Genomic DNA, 23,293 nt, shown 5'->3' with positions numbered 1-23,293 from the left:
ACCAACGAACAATTTTGTATTTCAAGTGTATCAGAAGTTTTGAAATGTTGGTCTGCCCTGCGATTATTAAATAGGGCACATATTTCAGGGGCAACCTGGAATTTTCTAAAATGTGTTATTATAGACGTTTCAAAGTTATTTTCAATTTAAACCCGTTTGTTTGTTTGTTTGTTTGTTTGTTGTTAGTTTTTTTTTTTTTTTTTTTTTAATTTTAGCCCTTTTTCAGTTTTCGCTCCCTGACTATAAGCTGAGGCCTTAAAAACAACACAACGAAATGAATGACAGCCTGATTATTATTTGTTACGATTCAGGAAATGAGGCTCAAAACCATGATGTTGACAAATCCTGGTATACAAGTCGGGTTACGTCAGAAAAGCCTTGGTGAAGTGATCATGAGTTTTGCAGCCATCACAGATTTAAATATAACTTTAATTGGGGTAGCACTTTAACAAAGGTAGCACTTTAACAAAGGTAGCTATAAACATGTACATTGCAAACACATAACTAAATACCTGAGCAACAATATATAATAATGCACTATAAACAATTGAAGAGTAAATATAATTTCCAACGGAGGGTATGATGGTATAAGTGTTTCTAAGATATTGCCGGTAATTGCTTTCCCTCATTTGATATACAGCCCAGCAGAGAACCACCATTGTTCCTCCTGAAATCCTAAGAAGACATCCATGATGACCACTTCAACAGAAATTATGGGAAATGGTATATTGATATCCCAACTCCAGTATTAAATCCCATGCCTACTCCAGCTGAAAATAAAGATTCGCATTCAGGAGTTGCTTTACATTACAGTTCTGAGAATCTTTAGCAAGACTGAACATAATTGATGATCCTTAAAGGTAGATCACTGTCCAATTAAAGTAAGATTTCTTTCCAGGAACTGAAAGAGGACACAGGCCCGGGGCACTTGAGGACGAAAATGTATCTTTTTGTGTCCTGCTCTGTATAAATAAATATACAAATCTAGCTAGTAACCCTCTAACCGACTACTAGCGCTAGATACTGTACTTTCACATTTAAGATATTGTTCCAGCAGGTCTGCTTTTCAGCTTTATTTGATTTGTCTTCATTGGTAAGATCTAACAAAAATGCATCTAATATATTCTAAATGCCTAGATATTTAAACTATACTCATATTTTAACTTAGAAGTAATTATAGTGCAGAAGCGTCATGAAATGTATAAAATGGTCCGTCATGGGAGGTAGAAGAACAGGGGAGATTACTCCACTCTGTACGAGAATGGGACAGGGTTGCCCTTCTTGGTCTGCTCGTCAATGTACGTGAAAGGATTCTGAACCTGAAAGTGAAAGTTAGCAAAACGTTAACCATTTGTAATAATGCTAAATCAGTAAATTCAGGCACACGTGCTAGGTCAATGCATATATGTAAGGTTTTTAATAACAATGAAGCCATTCATTGCATATTTGGGGCGGGACGTAGCTCAGTGGTACAGCGCTCGCTTGATGCGCGGTCGGTCTGGGATCGATCTCCGTCGGTGGGCCCATTGGGTTATTCCTCGTTCCAGCCAGTGCACCATGACTGGTATATCAAAGGCCGTGGTATGTGTTATCCTGTCTGTGGGATGGTGCATATAAAAGAAGAAGGAAGGAAATGTTTTATTTAACGACGCACTCAACGCATATAAAAGATCCCTTGCTGCTAATCGAAAAGAGTAGCCCTTGAAGTGTCGACAGCGGGTTTCCTCTCTCAGTATCTGTGTGGTCCTTAACCATATGTCTGACGACATATAACCATAAATAAAATGTGTTGAGTGCGTCGTTAAATAAAACATTTCCTTCACTGCACATTTGTTCTACTGCAGATTATTATCATATACCCTACCACCCGCATTAAGTTACAAAGAAACAACCTCGCCCCTCCCCCAAAACCTAAACAACAACCCTCTAAAACAACAACAACAACCCCAAACCCTGCAAAAAACATACCCAACAACAACAACAAAAAACTCAACCCCCTCAAACACAAACAAACAAAACGAAAAACAACAACAAAAAACCCCTCAAAAACAAATCAAAACAAAACAAAAACAACACCTCAATGTATGCCTCGTGAATCAAATAAACGTACCCGGTTGGATTTTGCACTTGGAATGTCCTTAAAGTCGAAGCTTGTCTTAAAGCGACTGTAGAACAGTATTGTTGCTAATTCGGCATCCACATCCACGGGCTTCCCTGCCTGAAATTAAAGATCACTTTTTCATTGTGTATATCCACATTAGTTCAACACTGCGATATGTATACCTCCTGGTGACATTTGAACGAAGAAAGAAAGAAAGAAATGTTTTATTTAACAACGCACTCGACACATTTTATTTACGGTTATATGGCGTCAGACATATGGTAAAGGACCACACGGATTTTGAGAGGAAACCCGCTGTCGCCACTACATGGGCTACTCTTTCCGATTAGCAGCAAGGGATCTTTTATTTGCGCTTCCCACAGGTAGGATAGCACAAACCATGGCCTTTGTTGAACCAGTTATGGATCACTGGTCGGTGCAAGTGGTTTACACCTACCCACTGAACCTTGCGGAGCACTCACTCAGGGTTTGGAATCGGTATCTGGATTAAAAATCCCATGCCTCGACTTGGATCCGAACCCAGTACCTACCAGCCTGTAGATCGATGGCCTAACCACTACGCCACCGAGGCCGGTACATTTGAACAATTGCACGGCGAACGACGTTATAATTTAGCAAATGTTTCCAGCTTTAAAAAATCTATATTTTGGTATATATTGTTCTATCTAAGTGGAAAACCACCACACCTCATCTCAAGTTTTCTATAAAAAGCACGGGTTACACCTACTTCAATGCTTTCCTGTCCTGGGTGAAGGAGCTTGAATGGGTAGACACCTGCGCCCATGACAGGCGTGCACTACAACAGCTTGCTCTGAGAATGTGCACGTTAAGCCCTCTACCGGCCTCGGTGGCGTCGTGACAGGCCATCGGTCTACAGGCTGGTAGGTACTGGGTTCGGATCCCAGTCGAGGCATGGGATTTTTAATCGAGATACCGACTCCAAACCCTGAGTGAGTGCTCCGCAAGGCTCAATGGGTAGGTGTAAACCACTTGCACCGACCAGTGATCCATAACTGGTTCAACAAAGGCCATGGTTTGTGCTATCCTGCCTGTGGAAAGCGCAAATAAAAGATCCCTTGCTGCCTGTCGTAAAAAGTGTAGCCTATGTGGCGACAGCGGGTTTCCTCTAAAAACAGTGTCAGAATGACCATATGTTTGACGTCCAATAGCCGATGATAAGATAAAAAAATCAATGTGCTCTAGCGGCGTCGTTAAATAAAACAAACTTTACTTTTTACTTTACGTTAAGCCCTATGGCCTGACCTGACCTAACCTTTAGTTCAATATAATACACTTACTTCAAAGGTTAAACTGACATCCCATTTCAGAGTCTTCTCGCAACCCTTGATATCTCCTTTGTAAGTAACCTGCGCCGGGCCCCTGTGTGCCCCCTTTGGGAGCTTGAAGAGCCTGTTTCCGGCACTACAATACCTACCGCCTCCTGCAGAGAAAAAGAAGTAATTATTACTACTACACAAAATTACAACATTTATTTCAGCTATCTAAGAGTCATATTCCCGTGATGTCTTCTAGTGTGTCAACTGTTAACTAACTACAAGTATTTATTTTTCATGATTTCACGGTTATGATTCAATAATTGACAGCTGGTAACAACGGAATATAAACATTTTATATGTTGACATCGGAATTAATTCCAGGGCCGTAACTATGATTTTTTTTTTAATTGGGGGGGGGGGGGGGGGGGGGGGGGGGGGGTGCTGAGTAGTTAATAGTATAAAAAATCCTTAAAGGAGAGGACAATTAAGGCATTTGGCCTGGTATGCATATTCAACGATATATAATGCACATTATTGCTTAATATCAATACGTATAATCGTATAGTTAATTAATAAAACGGTTAAATGTGACGGCTATTATATATAACGGGCGCAGCCATTTTGTACCATCTCAGTGAGTACGCCCTCTGGCGAGCTGGTGGTTACATAATACTTAAGGCGTAACGTCAGGAATGAGCCTTAGAACTAGAGAAACGCAATCTACCTGGTTTTTGCGGGATGATAAATAGTCATACATTGCAATGTTCTGTAATAATACACATCCCAGTAAGCCAGCAATAAGTATATCAATATATATATATTATTTTTCAATACAAAATAAAATACCATTGTCAAAGTGGCTACACAACAAGTTGAAACAATTCACAATGTTTTGCCCATGCATTAACATACGTACTGAAATGATACACGGAGTGTTTTCTTAGTTAATTGGTCTATGCTGTTAGTTGCTTCTACCTGTGGTTCCTAATTGGCAGGTGTGTATTTGATTGGTAACCAGACGAGCCAATTAATTGACGCTGTCTAGACACAAAAATACATACCGGTATTGTGGAATATTACCTGTCGACCCTAAAATTGTAATGGACATGGTTTATCACTGTCAATAGTTCACAGAGAAAAATACTATAACCCCATTTTGTTCCGTTAATGCAACTTGAAATATATTTAGTTAAATAGTTGATTATATTATTACGTCATTTATGCTGTTTTACAAGTCAGGTTGATCAAAGAGAAGCGCCTTGTCGAAAATTACTGCTTTTGTTTACACTGTACATACAGAAGATGGTCCGGAGCTGACGTCACTTCGCCCCAAGCTATCCCACCGGACGTCACAAAAACGAAACGAAATGGCTGCCCCCAGTTAGCAGGAATAATCATGTTTTTTTTATTAACTCTAAAATTACGCGTTTTTCATTTGCTAAAGTGTCAGTATGTGTTGGTGGTCCGGGTATGCATCTTTCCAACACATACGGCTCTTGTTTGAGTTGACTCTACCTTTAAACGGTTAAGAAGAGATTTTCTTTAAGTTTCTATAATTTGTTTCCGGATTTTTTTTCGGGAGGTGGGTAATTGCCCCTTGCCCCCCCCCCCCCCCCCCCCTGCTAGCTATGGCCCTGAATTCCAGTTATGTACGTTTGAAAAAATCAGGCGAGCGATAAATCAATCTCCTCATTAGCTTCAGGCGAGTGATAAATTTGCGTTGGATAGGAAAATTCTTACACAAATTGAAAAAACCCCCACCCCGAAGTTTTAAATGGCACACATTGAACAATCACTCAGTTAGTGTAACGATATTCAAAGACTGGTCAGAGTCGACTGGGGTTAAAGCCTCCAGCTGTCTTTCGATGAAGGTGGACGTGTCTACCTGCGCTCTCGAGCTACCCCCCCCCCCCCCCCACCTGGGGGGACTGATTGCCAGCTTCGGCTCCATGTTGGAGTTTCGCGTCACGTACACCGGGTCACGGGCGACCGTGACTTTGGTGTACGGGGACCCGCCTCCACAGAAGAGGAAAGGGGGGACCGGAAGAGGAAGAAGAAGGAAGAAACCAGTGCTAGGGACGGCCCGGGGGGGGGGACAAAGCTGGCGGCTCAACCGCCAGTGGCGCTCCCTTCTGTGACCCCGCCCCCACCGAGTCCTCCGGAGAGGAAGCAACCGCAAGCGGACCCTGCAACCCCGGAACGGCCGTACACCACTCAGGACATTAAGATGTTCAAAAGAACGAGTGTGCCACCACCGACTTCGACCTCCACCCCCAAGACGACGACTCCGGTGCAGCGGTCAATAACGACCGCTCCCGTCGAGTCGCCACATGGACTTGTTGCTCCGGCGGTGACAAGGAAGGCGACTTCACCGGCCACCCAACCAGCCAAGACCAAGCCGCCGCCGGAAGCCGTCCCCCTACAAGAGGACGAGGACGAGGACGAGGACGAATGGAGCCTGGCCCTGGGTGGACTTCGACATCAGCTCCACCCATACATGCAAGGGGACACCACTCAACCAACAAAACTGCGGGGAGGATACGCCAACATAGACTGGAAGCCAATGGAGGACGGCAGCAGCTACGAAATCCATCACAAGACCTTTGGAAGTACGCCGGGAGTAATCGTGACCCATCGGAGGGAGCAGATCTACAGACAGTGCGTCTTGTTTTGGAAGATAGACAACAGGTCTCTTCACAAGATGCTCAGTGCAGTCTGCGGCCCCGGTTACTCCACGGTTGTACAGGCTCTACGCCAGCGAAAAGACCAGCTGCCGTCTCTCCGAGCAACTCCAGGATCCCCGAGAAACCAACCTTAACTAGGACAGGTATCCTCCTTTTTGGGCTTAGTTGGACTTTAAACGTTTTCGATCGAGTTTCAAAATTTTTATGTTTATTTTTTTATAAATAGTCCAACGCAATTTACTTTGGCGCCCGTTCAATTGCTCAAATCACCTTAAAACCTTTTTGGCCGAGCAGTCAAACTTATTTTTGGGTTTAAATTCTTAGTCCGGACATGATGTTAGGTGCAGTTAGTCTCCGTATACTTTAGCTTTTTCTAGTTAGACCCGAAGGAATCGAAATTCAGCCAGTCAGAACAAAAAAAAGTTTGTTTTATTTAACGACGCCACTAGAGCACATTGATTTTTAATCTTATCATCGGCTATTGGACGTCAAACATATGGTCATTCTGACACTGTTTTTTAGAGGAAACCCGCTGTCGCCACATAGGCTACTCTTCTTTACGACAGGCAGCAAGGGATCTTTTATTTGCGCTTCCCACAGGCAGGATAGCACAAACCATGGCCTTTGTTGAACCAGTTATGGATCACTGGTCGGTGCAAGTGGTTTACACCTACCCATTGAGCCTTGCGGAGCACTCACTCAGGGTTTGGAGTCGGTATCTGGATTAAAAATCCCATGCCTCGACTGGGATCCGAACCCAGTACCTACCAGCCTGTAGACCGATGGCCTGCCACGACGCCACCGAGGCCGGTCGCCAGTCAGAACACGGCCCATTTTCGGTGTCTACTAGTCGGTCCGCGCAGTCGCTGGACACAACTAAATTCTTATTCCAAAATCTGCCCACCTCAAACTTATCCCCCACCCTTTTCTGTCCTGGACTTAGTCACTGGCAAAGGCCAGAGATTATGCCCAGGACAGACATGCTTGAAACCTTCGTGGTATATGAGCATGTAAATAAATATTGGAATGGAATGGGGTTAAAGCAACTTTTCAAACTACCAGCGGGAGACGCGCTGTTGTTAGTTTTTAAGTGGACGATAAAAACACTTCTAAGATAAAATTAAGGTGGTCTTAGGCGCGCCAGTGCAATCGCGCACCTAAGATGTGAACGATTGTAATAACAGCCCACAACTAGCGTTTTATGGCTTTCTGCAAGATCAACGAAACTCTGATGAAGTGCTTGTGAAAAGTAATAATAATTTGACTTTCTATAATGGTATGTAGACTTTCGTACGATTTTAGCCTAATCTTCATTCGTGCTTTTATTTAGTGAAGAATGGATTAAATTGGATAACGCATTCGAAAGTATGTATTCATGAAAAATAATTATAAATTTTCCTACAGGGCTTGTTAATTAGGCCTACTTTTCACTTTTGGATGTATTAGTCATCAGAGAAATATAAAGAATACTACATGCTACGGTTATTCCTCGAAACAAGTCTTTTAATTTGAATGATTTTTCAGGAACCATACCATTTTAATGATTAACAAAAATAATACTGCCCTACATCGCGAATAAAGGATGACAATTGCAGACTAACGACTTACGGACTTTGGTTTTGTATTCCTCACTGACGTCAATAGGTCCTGCCATTGTCAAGTAAGGACGAGTGAATCCAGCCGCCTGAGCGAAAGAGTCGAGCTGAGGCCAGACTTGCGATCCCGTTAAACCCAAATCTGAAAAATAATAATACTCGTTATAAATCACCATTTAAAGGCATATTGTCACAGACCACTGACCTATTTAATGGTCTAACAAAGTATTACCTGAACAAAAATAATTTGATTTGTCCCTAAATGTACTTTATTCAACCATCTTCATAACCACCATACTCCATTTATTAATGACATTTTGTAAAAATAATTGAATTATGGCAATGGTCCATAATTCAAAAACTAAAATTGCCGAGAGGGATGACATGGATTTCACTCCATCATGGTTCAGTTAAGGTGATGCGATAGCTAGATTTTGTTTCCAACAATTAATGTAATTTTTATTTATTATCCATTTTTAGAGAAATAAGGTCCTTAAATCTGTGACAGTATGCCTTTAAAGGGACTGGCGTGAATTTGATGCCATGTTAACATGTTTACGACTAACAGAACCTTACATTAAACAGGGTGCAGAAATGGAAAATATTATACTAGCCGGCCGGACCAGAACCAACTAAAATTTACTAGTCCACCAGAAATTCTACTAGACCGTCATGCTATAGAGAATATACTTTTGTTTAACAATATTTTAATATATTTATATATTTAATGACAAAAACATTAAGGACACTTGGTAATTTAGCAACAAAATCAAACCACAAACCTTGATTAACAAATATACATGTTGAAATATTCTGAATAAGACTACGTTTTTTATTCACATTTCTTTCATATAGATTTACAAAATTAAAGTAACATCCAGCAAGTATTTAATAGAACATACTTTCAACGTAAACAAATAATTTTTAGTAACTATTGACCTTTGACAGGCCCCGTTTCCTGGGAATTGGACTAAATCGGAACCACTATCAAAACGGAAACATTTTTGTTGGCGAAAACGGAACCGATTTGGCTATAGGTAGTACTAAACCAAATAATTTACGGCTGGGTCAAAGTTCGAGGTGCACCGAACTTTCGATAGAGAAGTTAACACCGCAAGTCCTGTGATTGGTGATAAATGTGAGTGTGTTACTTATAACAAACATTCATCTGGGCAAAAAAGTTATGAAATTTTATTTTATCTAGTACAACTGTGTCAAGTAGCCTTGTGCCTTGTGGGGATGGGATGGGTCCGTTTTAGCCATATAGCCATGGATTGTGGTGCCGTTTCAGACAACGCTAGGTTCCATTTTGTCCAATTTGGTTCCATTTTCGTTTGGGGCCGTTTTGGCAGGGGTCCGTTTTAGCTATAACCTGTTTCCGGAATGTCGCACTTGCGCAGTTCGAACTCCAAAGTAGTCTATTGGCAATGCGAAGAATGTATTATGTATTTCGACATCATTCTGAACCGTTTGTTTGAATAGTTTGGAATTCTTGCATGGCTGAGTCGCGGATTTAATGCAAGAAAACCACCCCACCAAACAACAACAACCCCCCCCCCCCCCAAAAAAAAAAAAAAAAAACCCACAAAAAAACCCTACACGCACACACACTAAATCAATAAAATTATAATACAATCAGAAAAAGAGAGGAGATATATAGAGAGAAAGAGATATATGAGAGAAAGAGAGAGATAGAGAGAGAGAGAGAAAGAAAGAGAGATGACACAGAGAGAGAGAGAGAGATACACAGAGAGAGAGAGAGAGAGAGAGAGAGAGAGAGAGAGAGAGAGAGAGAGAGAGAGAGGGAGGGAGGGAGAGACACAGACAGACAGACAAACAAACAGACATACACACACATGCACACACACACACACACACACACACACACACAAACACCTTTGCATAAAACTTACTCCACATTTTCAAGTCATCTTTGCAGTCTTCTGGAGCGGGTTGTTCTGCATAAACGTCACTGAGCAGAAATTCACCTCCTTCCTGGAAGCACAAAACACGTCATAAAAATGATCCAAATCTAGGTTGAAACAGCGAGCGATACTAACATTCACGTACTTTTGATTGATTCCTGGCCAGTCTCACTAAACGTTACCAACTGTTCGACATACAATAGTCAATGAAGATTTTAGAACCATGGGCGTATGGGGACTCTTGGATTTCGGGGGGCTGGAGGGGTTGATTTGCCCGAAATTTTACCCAGATAAAAACTGCCCGCATTTTCCCCACTGTTTTCCCACTGTTTTTCCTGAATTTGGGGGGGGGGGGGGGGGGCAATTGCCCCCCCCTGCCCCCCCCCCCCCCCCGGGTCGTACGCCCATGTTTAGAACATCCTTACCAGTATTCTGTTCATGACAGAGGTTTCACGGAATGTTTGCTAATCCAACACGACAATGCATCTATTCAAACGTCGATAGGTGCAGTCTAGACGGGGTGGGGAGGAGTCTTGACAACGAAACATGTTTTTCTACGTATTTTAAAGTGCATTCATCGCTAATATGCAACTTAAATTTAAATAGTTGCAGATACCACACCCCCCCCACACCCCTACAAAACAATCCTGTATCCGCACCTATTGTTTATCGATCACAACCGTATTCCCGCGTAAGTACTTTTGAAAATTTAAATAAAATCCATTATTTCGAAATTAAACAAAACAAAAACATATCTCGGTGGTGTAGTGGTTAATCCATCAGACTTAAAGCTAGTAAGTACTGGGTTCGTATCTCGGTACCGGCTCCCACCAAGAACGAGTTTAGCGACTCAGTGGGTAGGTATAAGGCCACTGCACCGACTTCTCCCTCACTAACCACCAACAACTAACACACTGCACCGACTTCTCCCTCACTAACCACCAACAACTAACCCACTGCACCGACTTCTCCCTCACTAACCACCAACAACTAACACACTGCACCGACTTCTCCCTCACTAACCACCAACAACTAACCCACTGCACCGACTTCTCCCTCACTAACCACCAACAACTAACACACTGCACCGACTTCTCCCTCACTAACCACCAACAACTAACACACTGCGCCGACTTCTCCCTCACTAACCACCAACAACTAACACACTGCCCTAAAACACGCAGGTTGGGACCAGGCTGCAAAGCAGGCTGCAGACAGGATCAAGTGGAGGACCCTTGTTTCTGCCCTATGTTGCAGTGGACTCGAAGAGGACTAACTAACAAACCACTGCCGTTGGCAGACAACCCAGACAGCTGAGGTGAGTGCCCAGGACAGCGTGCTTGAACATTAACTGGATATATCCACGAAAATAAGAATACACGAGAATGGAGAACACGAACCTTCAGCAACTTGTATGCTTCGGCAAATACTTTTGCCTTGTCCCCAAGAAGACAAAACACACCATTTGATCTGAAAAACAACAACGTGTGTTTTGTGAAGGAAGGAAATGTTTTATTTAACAACACATTCAACACATTTTATTGACAGTTATATGGCGTCAGACATATGGTCAAGGACCACACAGATATTGAAAGAGGAAACCCACTGTCGCCACTTCATGGGCTACTCTTTTCAATTAGCAGCATGGGATATTTTATATGCACCATCCCACAGACAGGATAGCACATACCACGGCCTTTGATGTACCAGTCGTGGTGCACTGGATGGAGCGAGAAATAGCCCAATGAGCCTACTGACGGGGTTCGATCCCAGACTGACCGCGCATCAAGCGATCGCTTTACCACTGGGCTACGCGCGTTTTGTGATTCCGGAGGTACTACATTCATAATAGTTTAAATACAATTTATAACAGATGGCCAAATATTCAAAAAAATTATAGGTAGGTTGAACAGTGCTAAAGTGGGTAGTTGCTATGTTCAGACGCTGTGAATTTTTTTTTTTTTATATTCTTCACAACAGTACATTTTTACACATTATCTTCAATAAGTGACCCTACTCATTATGTATAAGTTTTATGTGTACTTTATTTTTGTTTGTATGGATATAAGTGCTGTGTAATACTTTCTTTAATAAAGAACATGCTAGTAGCAATTATATATATATTCAGTACCGAATTTATAAGGGGGAAAAGAGGGCAAATGCCCTGCCCCCCCCCCTGCCAGAGTCCCCCATCCCGACTAAGGACTTCCTTTATAAAAATGTAAAAATTATAAAATTAGTTTTTTAGTTTTTTATTTGTCATGTAATTTAATTTCTATGTTGAGGGGCCCAGGAACCTGAAGTGCCCCGTCCCCCTGCCCCCCCCCCAAGGTCTAAATCCGGCCCTGTATACATTACAAGGCCAGCCAATCATGACCACCAAAAGCCCCGACGACTGGAAGGGTCAACTACTCCCCCATCTTTTCACCGAGTTTTAAAATGAGAGAAAACCCCAAATGAAATCTTCAAGATTGCGTCTAGTAATATCTGCATTACAAAAACCCCAAATCTAGATCACAGTCTTTCTTAGTTTAGGGTTAGATCATTTTTAACATGCCTATATCCACTAAGGTTCAGGCATGTCTCCCCCCCCCCCCCCCCCCCCTGGTTCAGTCTCTGGCATTGCCAATGGCTGGGCCAGGAGGGGAGGGTTAAAATAGGGGTGATTTTTGAATTTTACTCTAAATAAGGGGGACTTTAATATTTTTTATGTGTCATTCTAAATAAAATAGATAGTGTTATTATTTTCTAATAGAATTTATTAGACACTATTTTTGACCAGGCTATCTAAAAAATATATATAATTAGTTTATTTAAATTTTACCTTAGCCCTGGAGGAAAGGACAACGATCGGGGTGGGCATCGCGCCCAATCTGGTTAGGCGATCCAACACCCGGGCAGGTTTTCCACCACCTCACAGGGCCGGAGACACCCACGACAAGTGGCGGGCGGGCGGGGTAGGCAAGACAACCCTAGCCCTAACCCTATCACCCAATCGCCAATGCACTAACGCCCTATTTCCAGCGTACCCAGCCCCCCCCCCCCCCCCCCGCCGCCCCAGGTCCTGGGTGACCATTCCAGCAGATGGTGGATAGTGAAATTTTTGAGCTTATGAGGCTCTAGGAATACACCTAGGTGTACAATATTATTTTTCCCGATATATACCTATCTCCTTATTTAGACTATATATCCCTATACTTCTTAGGTATCATTTCATTATGATGTATTATTATATACAGTTAGTATTGGTTGGTCACAAGGTGATGACCAATTAGTGTTAGGTTGGGATCATAAGGTGATGACCCATACTATGATAGTAAGTATTGCCAGCCGTCGAGCTCGTGTGGTGGAGTGAATAGCAGGAGCCAGTGTTATACTCCGGTTGTCGTTTTGGAAGGTGTCCTCAAGGAATTCCTCTACATCCGCCGCAAGTACATATTACCAATGTACTATGTGTCACGTATACGGATGGCCCAGACAAGCCATTAATGTACAAATGCCTCGCCTGACTGACGAGACTAAATAGTAGCTCAGGCAGGCGAGGGAGCGATCTAAACCTATGACCGCTTTAATTGTAAAAATAAAAACATGTTATGCAATTAGTTAAAAGAACTCATGCAATTTATAATTAAAAATGTTAATAATTTAAAAATGTTTGTAATATAAAATACATGTTAATAAATATAATATAAAATACACAATATACGAAGAAGGCTTAGTGGGGGTGAATTCTGCCAGGAATACACACTCTCATTACAGCCAATTAGAACTGGTATAATAAAACACGTAATAATAAAAGAAAACTAACAGTTAAAAACATAAAAAAAACATATAAATAAAACATCATTATATTATAAAAGCATAATTGGTTAAACATTCAAAGCAGTATTAAATTAAGCATTATACAAGTCCATAACTTACATTGAACTAATGTAGCCTAAACTAGCATTCATGGCAACAAGATAAAAAATGTACCGGTTACCAAGATAGCCTGTAATAAGATGGATAAGAAAAAGAATGTAAAATTTATATTCACTAATGAATTAAATAGTGTGATTTCCTGAAATTAAAAGAAAATTAGATATTGGTTGCAGGTCGCATCTAACCTCCGGGACCGCCCTGCCAGAGGCTGGTACCCAGTGTGTCGGGGCCATACACAACAGAATATCCTCTCCAGTTCCTTCAAGCTGTTATACAAAAAAAAAAAGAAAAAAAAAAAAGAGAAAAAAAAGAGAAAGAAAACGAAAGAAGTAGAGACAACCAGAAGTGCTCCACCAATTTTCTATTTAAATTAATTATATTTTATACTTATAATAGATTACAGGCCAGACCCCGTGTTAATTTAAATTAAACAAGGACCGGGCTGGGGTCAGACATTGATCCTGAAGGGCATACCCTAACGGACAGCTGTGCGTTTAGCAGGGGGCATGGGCGTACATAGGATTTTGAAAAGGGGGGTTCCAAAATAGATTGCAGAGATATTGGGCATATATTTCTATGTTGAGTAAATATAATAATGTCAGGGATTTTGAAAAGGGGGGTTCCAAAATAGATTGCAAAGATATTGGGCATATATTTCTATGTTGAGTAAATATAATAATGTCAGGGATTTTGAAAAGGGGGGTTCCAAAATAGATTGCAGAGATATTGGGCATATTTCTATGTTGAGTAAATATAATAATATCAGATATATTAAATTATAAAAAAGCGATTTCAGGGGGGGTTCGGTCGAACCCATCGAACCACCCCCTATGTATGCCCATGGGGGGAGTCCCGGATGGGCGCGAGGCAACAACAACCAAGCTATTGTCCCCCACGTTCCCACCGGAACTTACCGAATACCACTTCGAGACCCGTCGTTAAGTCCCGCAAGCCCGACCTTAGTATGTTTTATTATATAAAAAAACCCCAATAACAAAACGAGTGCATATCAGCACGCGGACCGACTTGTAGACACCAAGAAAGCTCCGATTTAATTGGTTAGGATTGGATTCCTTGGATATTGATATTAAACGTTAATGATGATGATGATAACTAGTTTAACGTGCCCATATACCACTAGAGTTTCGAACACGCCCATCCCGAGTCCGACCTCCGATAAGATCGGTGGCCTGACTCGGGATGGAGGGTGGGGGGGGGGGGGGGGTTGAAAATGGGCAGAATTTTGAAAATTGCAATCACTAAAAAGGTTAATAGAATAAATTAAAAAAAGAAAAAGGTTACAAGCCAAAAATAAAAAGAATTGACTGCTCGGCCGAATATTTATATAATTTGGAGCATTTTAGAAGGACAGTCCAAAATTAAATAAGAGAAAGAAGAGAGGATCGGACTATTTAATAATATTTTTAAAAAAGAAGTCCGATCGATATCTCCACGCGAGTGGTCTCGTTAAGGCCATTTGGGTGCACAGCTTAAAGAGACGAGATGGGTTGCATCCCGTCAAGAAAACCCCTAGATTGTCAGTCGATAGACGTTGAAGGTGTAGTGCTGTGCTGAAATACAGATCTTGAGAAGCCGGATCCGTCTGAACGAGAGAGAGAATCAGACTAGGGTATAGTCCAGTCGTCATGGTTTGGTATAGTGGTGCGGACGGGCCCGACTCCGGAGGATACGAGATGGTATCACTATAAAGCAAGGTAAAGTCTAAAAAAAGAGTAGTAGGGGCCGACCCCGCTTTCTATTTCTTCTTAGAGTGGGGCGGTCAATCTTCCAGTGCTGCTAGAACAGGCTCGGACATGTAGAGACTAATCGCGAACAACTGTGGCGTTCTGCAGAATGGCCGTCATACGAGTCACGAAAAAACCCAAGTCGACAGTCAGACGGAGAAATGACGTGGAGGCAAGGAATCTCGCTAAAAATGAATCCAACCTGGTGGTGCAGGCTGTCGAAACGAGAAGCGGTCCAGCGTTCAATCAGTTCCAATGGCCGCATACATCCCAGTACAAAACTTCATTTCGCTGACAAAAACAACGAAATGAAGGACCCCGAAGTCGAGCACACGAAAGCACGTGCAGTGTGCACACGCGAAACAAACACGTCTTACCGCGTGGAGCTCCAGACTGGGAATGATTAAACGTTAAAACTACCAGCGATGCGCGGACGGACTAGAGCACATGTACTCTATCTAAGATATTATTGGCTGATTTTGGATTCCTTTCCACAGCCATGTTTATTTTACTAACCGATGGAAGTGGTTAAAAGCCAGGCCTAAATTTACAAATTTGGTTTTCAAGATATTCCTTATACTAGTATATTTATTACAGTTAAATAAGTAATGGTTAACATTATCTAACACATGACATTGTTGACAGTTAGGGGAACTGACTATTCTAGTTTTAAATTTAGTGTCTTGAAGCCCTGAAACAACTCCAAGACGTAGCCTAGTTAAGATTTTGGTTAAATATATACTTTTAGAGGTAGGGCCAGGCTTATTAACTTTGGGTTTAAGGCTAAGATGCCACTTGTTATTGAGCTGCCACTCAGCTTGCCATATTCTTAAGATTTCGACATTGGCCATGGACATAATTTCTGTATAATTGTATCCCAGTCCACAGCCAACCCCGGGATCTTTTAACGATTTTTTTTGCATTAGAATCCGCGTGCTCGTTGCCTATGACCCCCACGTGGGCGAGTACCCATTCAAGGGTAATGACGATACCTTTACTCACGAGGTGGTCATGAAGCGCATATATTTTATTAATTAGGTCCTTTCTGGCAGAGTCAGCTCCCCTTATGGCTAAAAGAGAGCTAAGACTGTCAGAAAAAATAACATAGTTTTTACGATTGATAGAGTTAAAATTTGAATTGATCCAGAGTAGGGCATGGAATATTGCCATAACTTCGGCTGTATACACTGACACATAGTCTGGTAGTCTAGATCTCCCTATGAATTGTTGTGGGGGGTGGGGGGTGGGGGTGGGGGGGGGGGGGGGTGGGGTGTCAGGTTGGACATAAAAAGCCATGGCTGTTCTTCCAGAGGCCGGTTCTTTGAATCCATCGGTATAGATATGGACATGATTATTATATATTTCTTCTGCATTGGCTCTAAAAATTAAATTTTTAAAGGGTTCATAGTTATTTGCCAATATTATTTCTCTTATAAGGAGGGGTACCGATGGTCTATTTTGTAGCCACGGTGAGAAATTGATATAAGAGTCATTGCTTATTGGCAAATTATTGATTTTTAGTGCCTTACATAGTTTGTGCATCAATATACCAAATGAGTCTCCCACCCCTTCCGTGGATTTGAACCCCAATCCGATGGTGTTAGCTGTATGAGTAATAATTTCATTAACTGGTTTAAGGGGTGTTAAATTTTTACATTTCATCCAGTATTTTAGACAGAGTTTATTTCTAATTTGTGTTAGAGGGGGAATACCGAGTTCTGCTTGTATATTAGCTGTTGGCGATGTTAAACAGGCTTTAGATATAATTCTTAATGCTTTATTTTGTACTAAGTCTAGAGAGTTTAATATATTGGGGTCAGCACAACTGAAGGCTTGGGCTCCATATTGAAGCTTGGAAACTACGAAGGCGTTATAAAGCGTTATTAGGGTTTGTCTATCTGCTCCCCAACTAGTTCCAGAAAGAATTCTGAGTATATTTATATATGACCCGCTGTGAGCCACTATATCATCTATATGGTGTTTAAAGGTGAGGCCTGGTCAAATATTATACCCAGAAATTTAACTTTGTTGACTTGATTTAAATTTTTATTGTTTAGAGTTAGGTTAAACCTATAGCTCAGACCTCTAACTTTGTGCTTGAAAAAGATACAAACTGTTTTGGTTTCAGATAGTTTGATTCCACAAGAATCGGACCATTTAGTAACTTTGTCTATGTCTGATTGGATGGCTTATTTTAGAATATTAGGACCAATCCTGTCCGCCAAAAAGCAGTATCATCTGCGAATAGCCCGATACTAAATTTTGCGCTTTTATATTTAATATTATCAGTCATTGCTTTTGCCAAATCTGTAATAAATATACTAAATAAAGTTGGGGCAATGACTGAGCCTTGTGGAATTCCATTTTCCAAGTTTGTTAGTTGAGAGAAAACCCCATTAACATTAACCTTAAAAAATCTATTAGAAATAAATTTATCTATGAAATTAAATAGATTACCTTTAATCCCCATCTTGTATACCTTTTCAAGCAACCCATGACGCCAGACCATATCATAGGCTTTCTCAATGTCAACAAAGACTGCTGCTACTTTATGGCTTTTGGAAAATGCCCTATTAATCTCGGATTGCAACCGCACAAGATGATCTATGGTTGAATGATTTTTTCTGAACCCACTTTGAAATTTACTAATTAGCCCATGTTTTTCTAGATAAAGCGACAGTCTATTGTTGACCATGGCCTCCATGGTCTTGCATACATTAGAGGTCAGGGATATAGGCCTATAGTTGTTTGGGTTACTAGCGTCTTTTCCTTTTTTATGTAGACTGAAGACAGTGGCCACTTTCCAACTTGGTGGAATGTGCCCCTGGCTCCATACGAGATTAAATAATTCTAAGAAGACATCCAGGATCTCATCAGGCATGTGTTGAAAAAACACATAGCTAAAATTGTCGGGTCCGGTAGCTGTCCCCATTTTTCTGACGAAACCCTGGATGAACTCTTGTTTAGTAAATTTAACATTAATATCTAGTTCTTTTGGATTAAATTTAGCGTCTAAGGGTATTTTATTATTTTCTTTGTCCTTCCTTTGTTTTTGAAAGTCTTTAGAAAAATTACAGTTACTTGAATTATTTGCAAATATTTGAGCAAATATATTTGCTTTTTGTTGATTAGTTCTGTACTCTTTATTATTGGCTAAAGGAGTTGGGTTAGAAAATCTTTTGCCTTGTATACTCTTGATTTTTTTTACCAGACCTCCTTATAATTTGTATCTTGGGAAATAGATTAGCAAAAGTTTTCCCAAGACTGTTTTTTAGCAGCTACTATAGCTTGGGTAACTAAAAATGTACTATTTTTGTAATTAGCAATATTTTCATTTGTTTTATACTTTTTCATTATATATCTATGTTTATTACGCTGTTTAATGAGGGCCCTATATCCTTGTTCCACCAAGGGACTGTAGTCTTTCTAGACCCCAGAGTTGAAATCGGAATTGCCTGTTCTGCTATTTTAATTATATTACTGATTAACTCATCATTAAATTTATCTATATTGTTTGATTTAATACTTTTAACATCTAATTGTTTACAGAGATTATAAAAAAGTTGCCAATCGGCTTTACCATAATTCCATTATTTTTTTTAATCTAGGCTCTTCTTTCCAATCTGAATTTATTTTATAAGTTATTAATATTGGTACATGATCGCTACCTAAATTATCAAGGGTTTCCCATTCACAACTAGGGGCTATTGTTGTAGATACCAAAGTTAGGTCTATACATGTACAGGCTGCATTACTATCTGATATAAATGTGGTTGACCGTCATTAAGACATACTAGATCTTTATTGTCTAAAAGTTTTTCAATTATTTTATCCTGTTTACAGGTAGTTAGTGACCCCCAGAGGATATATCTACTGTTACAGGTAGTTAGTGACCCCCAGAGGATATTTCTACTGTTAAAATCTCCAAGAATGATAGTTTTATCTTTATTAGTAATCAATTTATTGTAGTCTGTATCAGTAATATTTTTTTGTTCTCCTCTGGGGTGAATATATATATATATTATATAGGTTAATTTTATCTTTATTACCATATAAAGTAATACCATTAACTTCTATATTTTGATATAGTTCAGTGTTGGGTAGATTAGTATAAGTTATATTATTTAAAAAAAAAAATGCCAATCCACCTCTGGTGGTTACATTAGAGTTAAAAAATATGGCTGTGTATCCTTTAATTTTAAATGGATATACCGTTTTTTTTAAGTTGTTGATCTGTTATCCACGTTTCTTGGACACAAATAATATCTATCTTTGGATTATTTGAAACGTATACTTTAAGTTCATCTCCGTGACTTTGAGATTTAAGCCCCTTGGCGTTCCATTGTAGGATAGTGAGGCCCTGATCAACAATATTTACTTTATTGGATTTTACCCCTACACCACCATTGATATGATCAGTCTTAGAGCTGAAGCAGTTCTATTATGGCAAATGAATGTGTGGTGTTTAGTCTATTGAGACACTGTTATTATTATTGATAGGGCCACCATTGGTTGACATATTGCTGTCCTCCCCAATAGAACCGCCGGTGCAAGGTATTTTATACCACTGACAGGTCCTATTCACTATATCCTGTTGACTGATATCAATACCTAAAGCACTTTTCAGGACCCTACAAGCCCTCCCAGTGGCCTCATCAACTTGGGGGCGAGTGGGTGTTTCCACTACTTCGCCTTTATTCACATGGCTATTATGGCACGAGGCACTCGTATCGCGTGGCGTCGCCTTTATTTACATGGCTATTATTACACTCGTATCGTGAGGCGTCGCCTTTATTCTCATGGCTATTATTACACGAGACACTTATATCGTGAGGCGTCGCTTTTATTCTCATGTCTATTATGACACGAGGCACTCATATCGCGTGGCGTCGCCTTTATTTACATGGCTATTATTACACTCGTATCGTGAGGCGTCGCCTTTATTCTCATGGCTATTATTACACGAGACACTCGTATCGTGAAGCGTCGCCTTTATTCTCATGGCTATTATTACACTCGTATCGCGTGGCGTCGCCTTTATTATCATGGCTATTATGGCACGAGGTACTCGTATCGCATGGCGTCGCCTTTATTCTCATGGCTATTATGGCACAAGGCACTCATATCGTGTGGCGTCGCCTTTATTCTCATGGCTATTATAGCACGAGGCACTCGTATCGTGTGGCGTCGCCTTTATTCTCATGGCTATTATGGCACGAGGCACTCGTATCGTGTGGCGTCGCCTTTATTCTCATGGCTATTATGGCACGAGGCACTCGTATCGCGAGGCGTCGCCTTTATTCTCATGGCTATTATTGCACGAGGCACTCGTATCGCGAGGCGTCGCCTTTATTCTCATGGCTATTACGGCACGAGGCACTCGTATCGCGAGGCGTCGCCTTTATTCTCATGGCTATTACGGCACGAGGCACTCGTATCGCGAGGCGTCGCCTTTATTCTCATGGCTATTATTACACGAGACACTCGTATCGCGAGGCGTCGCCTTTATATTCTCATGGCTATTATTACACGAGACACTCGTATCGTGAGGCGTCGCCTTTATATTCTCATGGCTATTATGGCACGAGGCACTCGTATCGTGAGGCGTCGCCTTTATTCTCATGGCTATTATGGCACGAGGCACTCGTATCGTGAGGCGTCGCCTTTATTCTCATGGCTATTATGGCACGAGGCACTCGTATCGTGAGGCGTCGCCTTTATTCTCATGGCTATTATGGCACGAGGCACTCGTATCGTGAGGCGTCGCCTTTATTCTCATGGCTATTATTGCACGAGGCACTCGTATCGCGAGGCGTCGCCTTTATTCTCATGGCTATTATGGCACGAGGCACTCGTATCGCGTGGCGTCGCCTTTATTCTCATGGCTATTATTACACGAGACACTCGTATCGCGTGGCGTCGCCTTTATTCTCATGGCTATTATTACACGAGACACTCGTATCGCGAGGCGTCGCCTTTATTCTCATGGCTATTATGGCACGAGGCACTCGTATCGCGAGGCGTCGCCTTTATATTCTCATGGCTATTATGGCACGAGGCACTCGTATCGCGAGGCGTCGCCTTTATTCTCATGGCTATTATGGCACGAGGCACTCATATCGCGAGGCGTCGCCTTTATTCTCATGGCTATTATGGCACGAGGCACTCGTATCGCGAGGCGTCGCCTTTATTCTCATGGCTATTATGGCACGAGGCACTCGTATCGTGAGGCGTCGCCTTTATTCTCATGGCTACACGAGACACTCGTATCGCGAGGCGTCGCCTTTATTCTCATGGCTATTATGGCACGAGGCACTCGTATCGTGAGGCGTCGCCTTTATTCTCATGGCTACACGAGACACTCGTATCGCGAGGCGTCGCCTTTATTCTCATGGCTATTATGGCACGAGGCACTCGTATCGCGTGGCGTCGCCTTTATTATCATGGCTATTATGGCACGAGGCACTCGTATCGCGTGGCGTCGCCTTTATTATCATGGCTATTATTACACGAGACACTCGTATCTGAGGCGTCGCCTTTATTCTCATGGCTATTATGACAGGAGGCACTCGTATCGCGTGGCGTCGCGTTTATTCACATGGCTTATATGGCACGAGGCACTCAAAACGCGAGGCGTCGCCTTTATTCACATAGCTATTATGCCACGAGGCACTCGTATCGCGAGGCGTCGCCTTTATTCTCATGGCTATTATGGCACGAGGCACTCATATTATGGCACGAGGCACTCATATCGCCTTTATTCTCATGGCTATTATTACACGAGACACTCGTATCGCGTGGCGTCGCCTTTATTATCATGGCTATTATTACACGAGACACTCGTATCGCGTGGCGTCGCCTTCATTCCCTTGGAAATTCTTGTATGAGGCTCTCGTAACGTGTGGCGTGGCTAAGTTTACTTACACTATGACGTCAAAACTGCCGGGAAGAAAATCAAACTCCCGAGCCATCGTCTCCGCGTTTCCGCACAGAAACTCAAAGTTGGGCGCCAGGTAACCCCACATCTCCGAGTGATAGCGAGAGTATTCCTTGCACAGAAGAATCTAAAATAAATAAATAAATAAATACAAATGAATTGAAATGAAAATTTCCAGGAAGGAAAAGTAAAGTTTGTTTTATTTAACGACGCCACTAGAGCACATTGATTTTTTTTATCTTATCATCGGCTATAGGACGTCAAACATATGGTCATTCTGACACTGTTTTTAGAGGAAACCCGCTGTCGCCACATAGGCTACTCTTTTTACGACAGGCAGCAAGGGATCTTTTATTTGCGCTTCCCACAGGCAGGATAGCACAAACCATGGCCTTTGTTGAACCAGTTATGGATTTCCAGGAAGGAGGTGAATTTCTGCTCAGTGACGTTTATGCAGAACAACCCGCTCCTGAAGACTGCAAAGATGACTTGAAAATGTGGAGTAAGTTTTATGCGAAGGTGTGTGTGTGTGTGTGTGTGTATGTGTGTGTGTGTGTATGTGTGTTTGTGTGTGTTTGTATGTGTTTGTGTGTGTATGTGTATGTGTGTGTGTGTGTGTGTCTGTGTATGTATGTGTGTATGTGTGTGTGCGCGCGCGCGCGTGTGTATGTGCGTGTTTGTCTGTCTGTCTGTCTGTCTCTCTCTCTCTCTCTCTCTCTCTCTCTCTCTCTCTCTCTCTCTCTCTCTCTCTCTCTCTCTCTCTCTCTCTCTCTCTGATATATGATGTCAAGTGCTTGCGTGCGTGTATATTAGTACACATATATTGGCATGATAATAATGTCAGTAATTATTACTAAAATGTCCATGCCATATCATACAATGCTATGTTTCCATGAACATTGTTGGAGGACGGGGGTTAATTGCTTAAATTATGTTTTCATGTACTTGTTAGATGTATTAAGCTCATTGTGCAGTATATCAATTAATATACGCAATAGCCGCAGGCTTATGTGCAGACATTTCGCATGGGTGTTCTAAACTGTAGCGAACGAAGTTTATACGGGGCATCGAATAATTTTTAAACAAA

At 41.6% G+C, this 23,293-nt stretch overlaps 1 protein-coding gene across 4 annotated transcripts in view; it reads right to left on the bottom strand.

Annotated features, from left to right (window-relative positions):
- Window positions 1-279: 279 nt before the first annotated feature.
- LOC121379220 (arsenite methyltransferase-like) overlaps window positions 280-23,293 on the bottom strand; it is a 43,899-nt gene continuing 20,885 nt past the window's right edge. For all 4 annotated transcript variants that reach the window (XM_041507727.1, XM_041507730.1, XM_041507729.1 and 1 more), the window contains exons 4-10: window positions 22,194-22,333; window positions 11,004-11,073; window positions 9,592-9,673; window positions 7,692-7,820; window positions 3,421-3,563; window positions 2,111-2,218; window positions 280-1,319 (exon numbers count right to left, since the gene is read on the bottom strand). In XM_041507727.1, coding sequence (XP_041363661.1) covers window positions 1,242-1,319; window positions 2,111-2,218; window positions 3,421-3,563; window positions 7,692-7,820; window positions 9,592-9,673; window positions 11,004-11,073; window positions 22,194-22,333 — 750 coding nt within the window. In that variant the 3' untranslated portion in view covers window positions 280-1,241. The remainder of the gene's footprint in view (window positions 1,320-2,110; window positions 2,219-3,420; window positions 3,564-7,691; window positions 7,821-9,591; window positions 9,674-11,003; window positions 11,074-22,193; window positions 22,334-23,293) is intronic.

This window comes from Gigantopelta aegis, chromosome 8 (assembly GCF_016097555.1).
Source record: "Gigantopelta aegis isolate Gae_Host chromosome 8, Gae_host_genome, whole genome shotgun sequence".
NCBI classification, from domain to species: Eukaryota; Metazoa; Mollusca; class Gastropoda; order Neomphalida; family Peltospiridae; genus Gigantopelta; species Gigantopelta aegis.
Note: the sequence above shows the minus strand (reverse complement) of the source record. Positions and strands in the feature narration are given on the sequence as shown.